General features: G+C 39.4%; 1 protein-coding gene across 2 annotated transcripts; it reads left to right on the forward strand.

The window, feature by feature from the left end:
- Positions 1-12,324: 12,324 nt before the first annotated feature.
- LOC122057320 lies at positions 12,325-13,427 on the forward strand. 2 transcript variants are annotated; one of them, XM_042619372.1, is made up of 2 exons: positions 12,325-12,474; positions 13,015-13,427. In XM_042619372.1, the coding sequence occupies exon 2, from the start codon at positions 13,043-13,045 to the stop codon at positions 13,214-13,216; it is 174 nt and encodes a 57-aa protein (XP_042475306.1). In that variant the 5' UTR covers positions 12,325-12,474; positions 13,015-13,042; the 3' UTR covers positions 13,217-13,427. The 2 variants fall into 2 exon arrangements, with proteins under 2 accessions (XP_042475306.1, XP_042475307.1); XM_042619373.1 differs by having other exon boundaries at positions 12,335-12,474; positions 12,994-13,427.
- The last annotated feature ends 2,563 nt before the right edge of the window (positions 13,428-15,990 follow it).

Raw genomic sequence — 15,990 nt, forward strand, 5'->3', positions numbered from 1 at the left:
CCCTTCCTATGCTCTGTTTTCCTTCTCAAGTAAGTGCTGCTTCATCTGTTATTTATAAAGCTTGCTGGATTCTGATTTAATCTAAGATTGGGTGTAAGTTATTGAAGATTAACTTACAGCAGACCCACTTCATCACATACTTGGCGGCAGCAGCCCTGTTTTAGGGCCTATTTTGGCAGAATTGAGATCTTCTACCGAGGGGAATCAATCCATAAAATCCCCACCAGATTTTGGGGTATTAATTTGACCAGGGTTTGTAGTAAATCAGAACCTCTCATCTGCAATGACACGAAATCTCCTAAATTTTGTTTTTTTTTTCCCATTATTTTGATTCCTGACCTAAATCTAACCCTTGAATCATTGTAGTACTTTGGTGTTTTTATTATGCTAATAGCCTCTGTGCCTAGGATTTGAGCTCCGTCCATAAGGGCTGACTTTGACTACTATACATATCCTGATTTCTGGTTTTAGGGATTCTTTAGATCCAGTAAAAGGGGTGACATATCTGAACCATTGTGCTCAGCCTACCTAACCCCCACCAATTTGGTATTAGAGCTATGGTTGCATCAGGTTTTAACACTATAGAGTGAGTCTAAGGGAAGACCAGATTTCTATGACACATCTTGCTGATTTGATAAAGAGTCTGTCTGACTGTATGGTTTTTTTGGAACAACATGGCGACACAATGTCACAACATTAGCTCACTCCAAAGGATCATAGAGATGAGTATTACGTACAACCGGCTACTTCACATAACACTAACCGATAACAAGGAACTTTGCCACAGGGAGCACATACACCATAGGCACCAGGGAAGCAATCAGGTTCTAGCCCTATAGAGTCTAAGGGAAGACCAGATTTCTGTGACCTTTTTTATGTTTCATCAAAAAGGTCCATGTAGTGTGGAAAACAATCATCAACAAAGGGTACCAAATAACGATAGCCAAACAAAGAGGTAGTGAGAGAAGGACCCTAAGCATCGGTATGCATAATATGAAAAAGGAACTGTGGATCTATTGTCATGGTAAGGACATAAAGAACGACAATGTTTAACAAACAAACATGGTTCACATTGAAATACATAGGAATATTGAATAGAATAGAACAAGTGTCGCAATTTTTTGTGCATAACACAGAATGAGGGCTGACCTAAACGTTGATGCCACAACATCATAGAGTCAGCAATACTGTTGTCACTACAGGCATAGGACTGAGGATGAGGAAAAAAGATGTTTACGGATCAAGAAGGGGGAGCACTTTTCCTCATGTCCACTGACAGTAATCCTCTTATTCACCAAATCTTGAAAAATACAATGTTATGGGAAAAAAGTGAACAAAAAAAGTGACAACAATTCAGGGATTTGGTTATGTGGCTCACAGATTAGAGGTTAGTGTTAAACTTAGGAACATGAAGAATAAAATGAAGGGATATAGAGTTGGAAGTTGAGTAAGAGAAAGAGAGAAGAAAGGAAGAGAGGAGAAGGAGAGACGATGAGAGGAGAAAGAGAGAGTTGAGGGCAGAATTGTGTGTGAGCACATTTGCTCACCACACATATATTAGATTCTAATAATAACTTAGGGAATTACATATTCCTCCCTAGGGAGGTGAAAGGAAATAAAAGGAAATACAAAATAGGACGACTTAACATAAATACAGATCCTAAAGTACCCCTATTACATACATTCTAACATCCCCCTCAAGCTGGAGAATAAGTGTCATACATTCCCAGCTTGCATAAGAGGGAACTGAACTGGTGAGGAATGAGTCCTTTGGTGAAGATGTCTTCTGTCAACTGATCACCCATCTTTACAAGGGTGTGCAAATGTTGCCAGTGTCAATTTTTTCTTTGATAAAGTGTCGGTCCACTTCAATGTGCTTGGTTCTATCATGTTGTACTGGATTATGGGCAATGGTTATAGTGGCTTTATTGTCACAATAGAGACGCATAGGTACATCAGTATCAAATCCCAACTCAAGAACTAGTCGTCTCAACGAAATGAATTCACAAACTCCATGAGCCATTGCTTGTACTCTGCCTCTGCATTAGATCTAGCTACAATAGGTTGTTTCTTGCTCCGCCATGTAACCAAATTACCACCTACAAATGTGCAATAGTCAGAAGTAGATCGTCTGTCAGAGATGGATCCAGCGTAATCAGCATCAGAATAACCTTCTATCCCCAAGTGATTGTTTTGAGCATATAAGAGTTATTTTTCCGGAGAGGACTTCAAGTATCTGAGGATACGATACACAGCATCCAAGTGCCCACTCTTGGGAGCATGCATAAACTGGCTCACTACTCCCACTGCATAAGTGATATCTGGGCAATTCAGAGACAGATATATCATCTTCTCCACTAGCCTCTGGTATTTTCTTGCATTAACAAGAGAGGAACCACAATCTTCTCTTAGCTTGTGATTTTTTTCAATAGAAGAACTTGCCGGTTTACACCCCAACATCCATGTTTCCTTCAACAAGTCTAACACAAATTTTCTTTGACAAATGTTGATTCCCTTCTTAGACCTTAATACTTCAATCCCCAAGAAGTATTTCAAGTGTTTAGGTCTTTGATCTGAAATTGTTTGGCTAAATAAGCTTTCAGCCTAGCTATCTCATCATTGTCATCTCCAGTCACGACAATATCATCAACATAGACAATTAACGTTGTGAAGGTACCTTTACCACTCCGGGTAAATAATGTGATCTGCTTGACTCTGAGAATACCCATTCTTCAAGATGGCTTGCTTGAACCTCTCAAACCAAGCTTTTGGTTATTGCTTGAGACCATATAAAGCTTTCTTTAGGAGACTTACCTTACCATCAGCTACTGGGAATTTGAAGCCAGGAGGGGGCTGTAGATACACTTCCTCCTCTAAGTCACCATGGAGGAAGGCATTCTTCACATCTAACTGATATAGGGGCCAATTTCTGTTTGCTGCCATAGACAAAAGAACTCTTATAGAGTTGTGTTTGGCCACTGTAGCAAAGGTCTCCTGATTGTCAATTCCATAGACCTGACTGTACCCTTTGGCCACCAATCTTGCCACCTTGTACCTCTCAATAGCACCATCTGATCGATACTTGATTGTATAGACCCACCTACATTTAACTACGACTCTTCCTTTGGGATTGGGAAGATCAACCAGTTTCCAAGTGCCATTCTTCTCAAGAGCCATCATTTCCTCAGACATGGCTTGCTTCCGCTTGGGGTTTGCCATAGCCTCAATAACAGTTTTAGGGATGGAAGCAGAAGAAAGAGTAGTAGTAAAGGTAACACCTGTAGGAGAGAGAGCATCATAGGAAACAAACTAGGCTATAGGATTAGTACAAGCTCTCTTGCCCTTTCGAGCAACAATAAGGAGGTCTAACTCAGAAGGAGAAGAAATGTTACTTGGCTGAAGATGATGAAACTCAGGATGTGGATCCAAAGAGGACTCTTGGCAGGTCTTCTTTGTCCTTCTTGTGTAAACAATAACCGGTGACTTCTCTATATAAGGCCCACCAGTCTCCATAGTGTCAACATCATTGATGCAGAATTGAGGCTGAACCTGGTTGACCCTTCGGGCAATCTCAATCAAGACGAACCTGATCCAATTTGATTTTTGGGATTAGTAGAATATTTTAGGATTTTCTTTGTTTAGGAAATAATGAGTTATTTTATTTGAGAAGATATGTAATTTTTTATTTTTGGGGTAGCTCTTAATCAATTAGGGAGTTACCAATTTGAGTTTATTGTGTTTCTAATTTCATTAGTTAGAATTTAGGAAGTAATTAGAAGTTGCTAATTTCAGTTTTAGATTTTAATTTGGTAAGTTTTAAATTCAGTTTATTATATAAAGACATGTAACCCAAGGTATTAAATAGATTTTGAATGATGAATTGAATTGAAGGTTTTTGTACCAGGTATGGTGCAAGACGTGTGACCCCTTTCCCCCTCCTTGTGCTATTCTTGTCTTCTTCTCCCCTACAACTCTGAGTTCATTCAGGGTTTTCTTCCCTTTCTCTACAGGCCCTCCATCAATCATCCACCTGTTTATGTTTCCTAGTATCAAAAGAGAAAGGAGTAAGAGGCAATGGAGTAAAAAATGGAATAGCATCTGCAACCTTTTCACTTGCATTCCCATTCTCCCCCTGAAGAGGATGATGATGAGGAGCAAAGAAAGGCATAGACTCAAGAAATGTGACATCTTTGGAAAGAAATCTCCTACGAGAGGAAGGGTGATAACATTGTAGCCTTTGGTAGTAGAAGAATACCCAAGGAAGAGGCATTTAAGAGCCTTAGGATCAAGTTTGGTGCGGGAGGATTTGTTAGTATGCATATAACAAATACAACCAAACACGCAGGGAGGAAGGGAAAAAACAGAAGATTGAGGGGACAAGAGTGCAACAGGGTTTTGGGACCCAAGAATTTTGGTGGGCATGCGATTGATGAGAAATGCAGCAGTAAGAACAACTTTAAACCAAAAAGTTTTAGGAATATGCATACCAAAGAGAAGGCTTCTACCAACTTCTAACAAATGACGATTTTTCCTCTTAGCCACCCCATTCTATTGGGGGGTTACATACGCAAGCTGATGGATAATACCATTGTCAGTGAAAAAATCCTGTAGACCACCATACATGTACTCCCCCCTTTTTTCAGACCGGACAATTTTGATCCTGGTTTCAAACTGGGTGTGGATCATTTTATAAAAGTTTTTTTAAGGCATTATAAATCTCACTTTTCTGTTTCATAAGGATAGTCCAAGTGCAACAAGAGAAATCATCAACAAATGAAACAAAGTAATGATGACCAAATAAGGAGGTAGTAGGACAAGGTCCGCAGACATCAGTATACACAATGTGAAAGGGAACAACAAATTTACTATCATGATAGGGATAAGAGGAACGACAATGTTTAGCAAAACTACATGGTTCACAATGAAATACATGAAAAGAAGCAGAAGATGTAAATAAATGAGGTAATTGGTTCCTCATAACAAGAAAAGATGGATGTCCCAAACGTTGATGCCAAAGCATCACAAAATCCATAGAACTATTATCACTATTCACTATGACCACATGTATAAGACTGTGGTGTAGTAAAAAAAAGATGATTGTGGCTCAAGGCAATAGAGTCCGCTCTCCTCACGTCCACTGCCAATAATCCTCTTTGTCCCCAAATCCTGAAAAAGATAGTGGGAAGGGAAAAAAGTGATACAACAATTCAAAGACTTAGTCAAATTATTCACAGACAAAAGGTTCAAGATAAGATTAGGAACATGGAGAACTGACTTAAGTGAAATAGAAGAAGTAATGGGAATACTGCCTTTACCGGAAAGAGAGGAAATAGTACCATCAGTCACCCGAATCTTATCCTTACCCGAACAAATGGAGTAAGAATCATAATAGTGAGACGTACCAGTCATGTGATCAGTGGCCCTAGAGTGAATAACCCATGATGGGGCTGTGGAAGGTGCAGATGAGGTGACATGCATAGCGGAAGTTGAGGCATCCTGCGAGGTAGATGAACTATCAAGTTGAGACATGAACTGGCGGAGCATTGCAATATCATCACTAGAGAAGGAGCTGGTATCTTACTGTGAGGATCCCCAAGGATCAGTCTCTGTCACAGTAGCATGGGTTGTAGCTCCACCTCAACGACCATCATGTGTACTAGTAGACCCACTACGTGTACTAGGGCGGCTATGAAGCACCCAACACCTATCCCGAGTGTGCCCAGGTTTCCCACAATGATCACACTGTCGGAGTCTATCTCTGTCGTCCCCACGGGAAGGTCTTTGGCCTCGGCCACCTCCACACCATTTTCTGTGAGTGGTGGAAGTAAGAATAGATCGCTCAAGTGGAGTAGCAGACTCCATAGCACCTCTTCTAGTCTCCTCACTCGATAAGTAGCTACACATCTCATCAAGAGATGGAAGGGGTGACCGTCCCAAAATCTGTATCCTGATTTGCTCATAATCCGAGTTCAACCCCCCCAAGTAAGATCAGAACTCGCTCCTTTTCAAGGGATCTATAGACCTTGGTTTCATCTTCAGTATTAGACAAGTGAAAATCTCGATAATGATCATACTCCTCCCAGAGTTTAACAACAGTGTTGTAATATTCAGATATAGTCCTGTTTCCTACTTCATAGAGAGGGCCTGCTGGAGGAATTGGTAGACCTTAACAGAGTCACCCACTCTGTCATAGGTCTTAGAGACACTATCCCAGATATCCTTAGCTGTTTCCTTTCGGATAAATTTTCTACCAATCTCAGGTTTCATGGAAAAGATGAGTCAAGTCATAACAGTGGAATTTGCAGTTTCCCACTTATGATATTCTGAGTTAGAGACCGCGGGAACCTTGATAGCCCCATTAATATATCAAAGTTTCCCTCGACTCCTCAAGGATAGCTTCACAGAGTGTGACCAGTCTAAATAGTTGGTGCTATCCAACTTGACAAGGGAAATCTGAGTATTGGGGTTGTCAAAGACAATCTGGCAGGGAATGGTGCTACTCGTCCCACACGAAGTAGCTTCCAAGGGTTCAGTGAGATCAGACATGATGAGTGGATACTCCTAAACAATCAGAGTGGGAGATCCAAAGCAAGGGGCAACAAAATACCCCAATAATGTCTTCTCAAAACCAGAAAAAAAAAAAAAAAAAAATATCCAGCTAAAGACACATGAAACTTGGGATAAAACCAATCAAATCCACTATTAAGCTGTAGAACTTCATTCCAATGTCACTCATATGTATCATAAGATAGAATACATGCATCAAAACCAACCCAAGAGCACAATACTAGTCATTTCAGTTCATATATGCAGAAAAAAGGTTGCTGTCGATACCTGGCAGCAAGCAAAGATGTGAGGTGTGTTCCATCAACACTACAAAGTTCAAACCTCAACTTAGGATGGCCAAACAAGGGGCCTTGGGCGACACTTATAGGCCCAACCCCATCCCCAACACTTGATGCGAGAGAGAGAGAAGCTCGAACCTAGATCTGGCGGTAATGGTGTACAGGTCAAAAAAGCATGCCACGGGCTCCAATGATGCTGTATAATGCTTCAACCTCCCTCCAAGAGTCTTCAAGATGCTAGGTTTGTTACCTTTTTAAATTTGTTTTACATAGTATAGCCTCTATTGGAACCCTAGAAATCAAAGGGGTCCAAAAGAGACTCAAAGAATGAGAGGAAGAAAACTTAGTCGACTCTCAAACTCCTTATAGATGCTCTAATACCAAGTTGGAAGTTGAGTAGGAGAAAGAGAGAAGAAAGGAAGAGAGGAGAAGGAGAGATGATGGGAGGAGAAAGAGAGAGTTGAGGGCAGAATCGTGTGTGAGCACATTTGCTCACCTCACATATATTAGATTCTAATAATAACTTAGGGACTTGCATATTTCTCCTCCTTAGGGAGGTGAAAGGAAATAAAAGGAAATACAAAATAGGACGACCTAACATAAATACAGATCCTAAAGTATCCCTATTACATACATTCCAACAAATAGAAGAAAGGCACCATTAACTACCCTAATATTATCCTTTCTTGAACAAATAGAACAAGAGTCATAATACTGAGACATACCAATTATATGGTCAGTGGCTCGAGAGTCAATGACCCAAGAAGACGTAGTGGAAGGAGTAGATGTAGAGGCTTGTAAGGCGGAAGCTGAAGAATCTGGCACTGTAGGTGTAGAAGAAGAGCTACCCAAATATGATATAACCCTACGAAATGCTACAATATCCTCTTGGGTGAGAGAACTGGAGTTTGTCCAGATGGAATCCCATAGATTCAGTCTCACTCATCATAGGGTGTGCTCTCGCTCCCCCTCTCCTGCCACTAGGCATACCAGGGGGACCACCATGAATTACCCAACATCTCTCTCTAGTGTGCTCAGATTTCCCACACTAATCGCATCTGAATCCATATCTGACATCTCCACAGGGTGGCCATTGGTCTCTTCCTCTAACCTCTGACATAATGGAGGGACATAGAGAAATTGGGGATGATAACCAAGTTGGAGAGTACATGTTCTGCCCAAGTTCTTCCCAAAGAAATTAAACTCAAATACACTCTTCAAGGTCCAGCAACATCTCATAACAACTTGAGAGGTCCAAATACGATGGCGTGCCAACAGGTGTCAGATAGAAATATCACACAACATTTCACGAATAGAAATGAGCAAAAAAAGGTGCTGGCAGCACCTATCCAGCCAAAGGAAAATGAGTTGTGCTTTAACAACTCATGTCTTCAAGAGTTGAGGCCACAAAGGGTATTGGCGGGGAGTCTTGGGCGATCCAAATGGGCCCTATCCCAATTCCAAACAATGCTTGATGAGAGAGAAATAACTCACTTTATCAGCAAACGAGACTATGGGGGAAAGATAGATACCCCCTGGGAATTCCTACAAGATTAGCCTCGCTTGTAACCAAGGCCCGATGAGAGAGAAGGGAGATGGACAAGGTGTTGCTGGTAGTACTTTGTTCTTTTTTTTTTTCTTTTTCAAACGATCTTCACAGCACCCAATCTCCTTCCAGTGAGTCTTCTAGTTGAAGATAGACTCCTTTAGGTCTTCTAGTTGTATCTTCTTACATGGTGTAGCTTCTATTGGACGCCCTTACTTTTCTAAGGTTCCAAAAGAGGCACACAGAATGAGGGAGAACTGCTAGTCAACTCTCAAACGCCCGAAGCTCTTATACCAAGTTAGAAATAACCAAGGATCAAGGTAAGAGAGAAGAGGAGCAAGGAGAGGAGGAAAGAAGAAGATGAGAGAAAGAAGAGGGAAAGAGAGAGAGATGTGTGCAACCATATGGGAGAAGGGGAGAGAGAGAGAGAGAGAGAGAGAGATCTTCCTACCAATGTTGGATTACTGTATGATAGGAGAAATTACATGCACCTCCCTAGGGAGGTAAAAGGTAAAATAGGAAGAACACATTACAACTTATTACAACATATTATACATATATCTAAAATTCCCTTATTAACTCTAACACAGCTCGGTTAATCGCACTATGGGTCGTACTCCATTTGGATCATGCTCAGAGTTGAGCCTAAAAGGCTGATTTGACTCGGTTCCCCTCCCTCCTCATGAACAGATCAGCATTGAGCAGACTCGTTTATTTGGCATATCACTGAGGGGCATGCTGATGTACGATGTCGCATTGCTCTTAACAATGATATGTACATGCAAGAGGCTGATACGGCTGATCATCATCACTGTTATGTAGAATTCAAACCTGGAGATATGGTGATGGTTCGAGTAACTCAGAAAGATTTGCTCCTGACACCAATATTAAATTGCATCCAAGGAAGATGGGTTCTTATAAAGTGCTGACAAAGATTGTCCTTAACGCATATATTTTTGACTTCTAAGGAAGATGTTCTTCACAGCAGCATGTGTTCTTATAAAAGTGCTGCTGTGAGAGACTTGAGTGAGAAACTCTGATTGGGGAGATTCTGATCTAGGCCTGTTGGTGGGAAATCAAAGGTCATCCCCCTTTCCTATGTTCTGTTTTCCTTCTCAAGTAATTGCTGTTTATCAGTTATTTATATTACTTGCTGTATTCTGACTTAATCTGAGATTGGGTGGAAATATTGCCTACTCAAGTTGCTGTTTGTGTGTTTTATTTTTGAAGATTAACTTACAGCAGATTCATTCATCACATAACTGGTGGCAGCCTGTTTTAGGGCTTATTTTGGGATAATTGAGATCTGCTACTGAGGGGAATCCATCCATTAGATTCCCACCAGCTTTTGGGATATTAAAGGGCCTACCCAGAAAGGCCCTTCGAACAGGGTTTGTAGTAAAACAGAACCTCTGATCTGCTTTGACACGAAATCTCCTGAATTCTGGGTTTTGAATTTCAGATTCCATTTTTTTTTATTCCCGACATAAATCTAACCCTTGGATCATTGCAGTACTCGGGTTTTATTATACTAATAGCCTGCTGCTTTTGACCAGAATTTGATCTCCATCCATAAATGTTAACTTTGACTTTCATACAGAATCTAATTTCTGGTTGTAGGGCTATTTTGGATCCCGTAAAAGGGGTGACATCTGAAACCACCACATCTGTTCAGCTTACTTATCTCCCACCAGAAGGGCTTGCTATTGAGATATAATGTTATAGGGGGATAAAACATCATCTGAATGGGGTGAGCAATGTTGCTTATGGTAAAATAGTGTGATCCATGATCTCAAGTTTGGTGAATTTGGATGGAATTTATATTTAAGTCCTTTTTCTTTAATGTCGGAATTTGATCACTTTCCCTTAATTCAATTTTTGAGATATCAACCAGTTATTTTTTTAGAGGGTGTTACCTCTTTGGGGTAAAATATCTGTGAAGTCTGTCTGGTTGGTATTTACATGCCTTGAAAGTAATTCTTGGAGTTGTTCATTACAAGGAAAAATATGTATTGCAGGTGAAATACATCCTTCATATATTTTTCTTGCAGCTATGAATGCCCAATTTAGCTGTCTATCCTGATAGGCCTTTGTTCATTATTTCTGCCTTTTCCTTGAAGCTGATGGCCTGAATAAAAAATGACATTCCAGTAACATATTTCTGTTGGAATTTCAAGTCTTCAGAGAACTGCACCCTCTACACACTTTCTTTTTTAGGGTTAATTCCTCAATTCTTGAGTTGGAAAGATGATGAGCTGTATACTTGGTTAAGTATTTTACTCCGCAGAATCTTGGCTGATGTCATGGACATCTAAAAAAGATGGGATGCTTCAAGGCCACGATTTGATACTTTTCTTCCACATAAGTTGTTCCAGCACTCCCGAATCAATTCAAACTCCTATCTTCTGCCACCCATAGTCTCGAGCTTGCTTTAATCCGATATTCGTTATGCTTTGTTATCTCACGTTTCACCAGTATTATGTTTGAGGCACTTCATGTTTCACCAATGTTATTTTTTAGGTTTCTTAATTTTTTTTTAATTCCACTTTTACCCCACTTATTCCCTATTCCCTGTTCCCGTGCCCATCCCTCTGCTCCATGCTACATCGCCATTGCACCCTCTCTCACCAAATCCCCTTGTCCTGCAGTCCCAACCCACACCCCCTCCTCTGCTACCCCTCAGAATCACACTCCTAGTCCACAATGATCCCATATTATTCCATGGCCAACATTATTACCAATACTAGACTCATGGGCAACAGCCTACGAGAAATCGGACTTACAAGATTTGATAAGAGAAAGAGGAAAAAGAAGCACTCTCATAATCTGCAACATCTCATTCTCCTGAAAGGCTGTCCATGTAATTCAAACTGAACTTGTTTTTTTTTTTTAATGGAATGAAGAAAAAATTAACATTAATTAAAATAGTTGATTGAATCCACATTTGTTCAAGTCCTAAAATACTTCCTGTGCATAACAAGGTAAGCGAAATGCTTAAACGAAAGCAATTCATTTGACTGCTTGAGAAATAAATTAGTCACATAAAAAAATGTGCAAGAGACCCCCTATGGCAAGAAGTGTTTCAAGGAAGAGACCAACCACCCATTCATACATAAAGTTAGGCATTCCTAATCCATCAAGGAATGCAACCTCCTAAATTTAGAGGATATGTCTCCAATATTTGTTTGGCAATAATATAACGATTTTGAGATTTCCTTTTAATGAATCAATCCAACACAAAATAGAAAGCGAGTGTGTGCATGTATCGTATGGTTGATTACACTCAAATCTTTTGCATACCAAACTATGCTTAGTAAAACTCGTATCTTCCTCTCTCACTTTGATGTAGATAAATAATTTTAATTTCCGTATGCCGATTTGGTTTACACTTTGACAAGGTAAAAATCAAAATCAAACTATTAGGAATCAGTCAAAAGTATAATTGTTTTGTATTCGGTCTAGTTTTACCAATTTCTATTTGTTTCAAATCCGGTTTACTATGCAATTCTTAGTATCGCTTTTGACAACCGTTTTGCACTTTTGATTTATAATGTGTTTTAACTTTGGTTCCTATATACATACGGTTTGTAATGTTGAGTCACATTCGATTTCATCTTTGTACCATTGTGGATTCTCTTACTAAACATTCTAACATCATAAACAAGTAATCATAGAAATTTAGTCCCTTAGAAACATAAAACCAACCTTTGCTTGAACATAAGCCAATAAAGAAAATTAAGTTTATTCAGTCTAATTTTATCAATATTTTATTAGATTCGATTTATCGGGTCCTACTTGATTTGGTTTTATGAATTCCTCTACAATTTAGAATCGTCGATTTTCTGGTGTAAATTAAAACTGAACCGAAAAAAGAAGCTATGAAATCAGAATCGAATCATTTCTCTGCGATCCGATTATAAACGATCAATTCCGGTTCAATCGACACCTTTGGCCCAAAGTGTATTTTCCTTGAATTTCTGGTCTTTGGGGTTTTCTCACTGGAATGCCTCTCGTAATGCTCCACCTGTCTAAAACTTGGCTAATCCACGGCGATCGGACTGTCCGGCGAAGTGAACGCTGAAGGTGAGTCTTCGAACTTGGGTCCCTCACTTCCTCGTCATAAATCTCTCTCTCTCTCTCCAGTGATTGTGAGAAATTAGAGAGTTTCTTCTTATTCTTCAAGGATTTCTTTGAAATTTTTTGATAGTTTTGGTGAAGTGAACAATAAGCCGAGATGTCTCAGGCATCCCCAGTTTTTTTTACCTTGATCAGTTGAAGATCTAGACTAGGGGATGAAAAGAACGCCCCTAAATCTGGTGTGAAACCAGAATCATGGTTTTCAGTCTTCCTGGACTCTGCCCTTTAGAGGGTTGAGAAGATAGAGTAGCTAAAGGAACCGAATCCATCAAGTTAGTTTTTTATTTTAATTTTGTGGTGAACCCAGATCATATTTTCCACAACCCAGAAGAAAAAATTACCAGTTCGATTTGTTTGAAGCTTGACAAACCTATTCCAGAGATTTGATTATATATCGTGATACTGTTAGATTTGCATCCATGTTAGTTTCTAGAAAGGTTGACAATGGCCATTTTAATGTGGCAGCTAATGATATCTGTGTTTCAGAGATCTCCTATTGGGAGGATTGAATGAAATGGGAATATTCAAGAGCAGTTTTGTGTTTATGATTGGGACTGTGTGTGGAGTGTATATTGCTCAGAATTATGATGTTCCCAACATAAAGAAGGTTGCCAAGACAGGGATATTTATGGCTAAGCACATTGAAGAGAATTACAGGAAGCCAAAGAAGAAAGATGACGATGATTAATAGTTTACTCTAGACTTGTTGCTGCAACCCAGGTTCTTCTTCCTCTTCTTTTGTCTTTAGAGTCGACAGCTTTCTGTATTGGTGCTGATGTACTAAAATCAGTTCTTTGTGTTATTTATTTATTTTATTTTTTTAGACATTATAATTGTCATCAAACCAAATACCATTTTCGATTGAGATTTAATAATGTCCATTCAATTTGTTTTGAAAATGTGGAATCCCTTCATTTTATCTTTGGTTCCTTCTTCCAGTTATGTAAAGTGGATTATATATCATGTCTTAATTGAACTGGAGAATAACAAACAAAGAGGAAAGAGGTATGGAAAGATAAGGGGAAGGAGGCTCATGATCCACAATTCCATTAATGACCACCATTAGTATCACTCACCCCCTCCCCCCTCCCCCCTCCCGGACAATCCGTTATGGAAAAATTTAAACTGAAAAAAGATTTATTGGTAGTTTCTAGGATCATTGCATCAACCGAATGGATCAACAGAATCAAACCAAGAGCTGTTATTCGATTCAACTAAATTAGACTATTCATTTATTAGTTTTTTGGATTTCACTTCAGTTTGACTTCCATCTCATTTGGAGGATGTCTTCACTAACTTATAGTTTTGTTTTAGCTTCTCTAATCAGCCTTTTTTTCTAGATCATAGTCCCTCAATAAAACATTTCTTGAAGTGTTTCCCAGTTTAATAGGAATTATGTACTTGCATGTTAAGGTTGAAGTCTGATGGTGCCTGCTGCTGAGAGAGTGAGCCATCAAACATCTTCGAAGAAAACATCTAGGGGTCAAATCCAAGCCCCAAATATCTCCTTGAATATTCTCCTTTACTAGAATTGTAGTGCATTTAGTTGTGTGTTAGTTTGGCTTATGTTGAAACCTTTAGATCCTAAAGCCTTGCATGGCTGTGGCTCTGTATTTAGTCCTTACCTAGTATTGTCGATTAAAAGGCAAACACATATCATGCGTCCTATGTATGAATGGTTTATTCATCCATGACTAATGCAAAATGATAAGAGCACTTATACTGAATCATGGGGTTGGATTAGTGTTGCTCATCCATGGCCTAAATAATCCATGAGTTGTTTAATTCTGAAAAGCAACTAGAAATGCCCAAAAGAGGAGCTCAAGCATAGGTAGGAGTAAAAGTTGTTGTACCTAAAGGTCTTGATGACTTATGGATCAAAGCATGTCAATCAGCCCAAAAAATATGAAGAGTAGTCATCAGAGTAGAAGTAATAATCCCATTGAAATCATTGATGGGAGGACCAAAAGATCAACTGTTTCTTAACCTAAATCTATCATTACTTAATATTAGGGAAAGCTATGTTGAAGGTCCTTCAACTCCAATAGAAAGCATGTCTATTGAGAAGCTCAGTGCAAATGGGCCAATTTCATAAAAACTGGTGGAAACCGCTCAGTTGAATCATCCCCTTGTTTTATTCATTTTTTGGTCCATTTGGAGAAACCACCATATCAAATTAGATAACCAGCTTCATGGAATGTATGATGCCTGCTGCTGTTTTCAAAACAACTCAAGAGGTTGTTCAGAATCTAGTAAGAAACTCAGGACATGGTAAAATTTGCTTGTTACAAGGTCCAAGCTGTAGAAGATAATTGGTTTGCTTTTGCTCTCAAGTGGCTTCAATCATGGTCAAACCATTCTTACAAGTGCCTTCCCCTTACAATTTATATTACCCAGATCAGCTTCATAATGGGCTACAATTCTAATCCCAAGGAATTATTATATAAAACAAAAGAAACTTACTGCTGCATTTGAGCTCCCTTAGAATCTTTTGTTGCAGCAGAACATATCATGGAAGTGAGCCAAACATTTGTTAACAACCCTGACTTCTTTGCTGACAGAAATAAGCCAGATGAACTTAGTAACTCTTAACTCAGCATTTCTTTTTCTTCTTCTTGAATGAAGTCCAGGGCAGGTTTTTGTGTCTCCATCACCTTGTTATGTTCCTGGAATTACATTATAACATGACAACAATTACCTACCCTAGCAGTAAGGGCCCTCCCTTTAATTCACCCCACCAAATTCTGGATTCATATTTTCTGCCCCTGTTTTGCATATCCCTTCCACATTTCCAGGGTTCCTGACTTCCTGTCAAGTGGCCCTGCTGTATGCATTTTTTATGTGATTGAACCTCAACAAGGTGTTTTGTTAGCTGTTGCCGCAAAGGATATTTAGATATGCATCTTGTTTGGTATCCTTACCACTAAATTCTGGTGTTAACTGGGTCATCCTTTGTAGCTTGTTATATCATAGTGGTGAGTGTGGCAGCTGCTCAGTTTTTTACACTAAGAAATCATAAAGGAAAATAAAAAGTTATGCAAGTGGTTCTGTCAAAATAACACAATTACACTATGAACACCTAGGTGCGGACAGTAAGAAAGGATCATTAGAAGGATACCTAGCACTCTTGTATTATGATTTTACCCATTGTGATGTAGATCCAAGTTGATGCTCCAACCTTGTTGAACTGTTACTGTTGTCTATGCATGTGGAATCCAGGTTCTGGGCAATGATTATTCTCTGTAGAAGTTGTAGGAAATTGACATTGAGATTAAGGATTCTGCAATTGAAGTTGTGCTCCCAGAAGTAGAATCCATGAAAGGGGGGGCCTTTCTTGAATGAGAATACCAGAGAGAGAGAGAGAGAGAGAGAGAGAGAGAGGCTGTGGAACTGTAGTTACTTGTTTGTAACCTTGGTTTTATGAACTTATAGTTCAGGTCCTGGGAAATTATCCTTTTGAAG

This window comes from Macadamia integrifolia, chromosome 12 (assembly GCF_013358625.1).
Source record: "Macadamia integrifolia cultivar HAES 741 chromosome 12, SCU_Mint_v3, whole genome shotgun sequence".
Taxonomy (NCBI): Eukaryota; Viridiplantae; Streptophyta; class Magnoliopsida; order Proteales; family Proteaceae; genus Macadamia; species Macadamia integrifolia.

What these genes read in the sequence shown, in the direction of transcription:
- LOC122057320 (XM_042619372.1), top strand. Translation starts at nt 13,043, where the DNA reads ATGGGAATATTCAAGAGCAGTTTTGTGTTTATGATTGGGACTGTGTGT.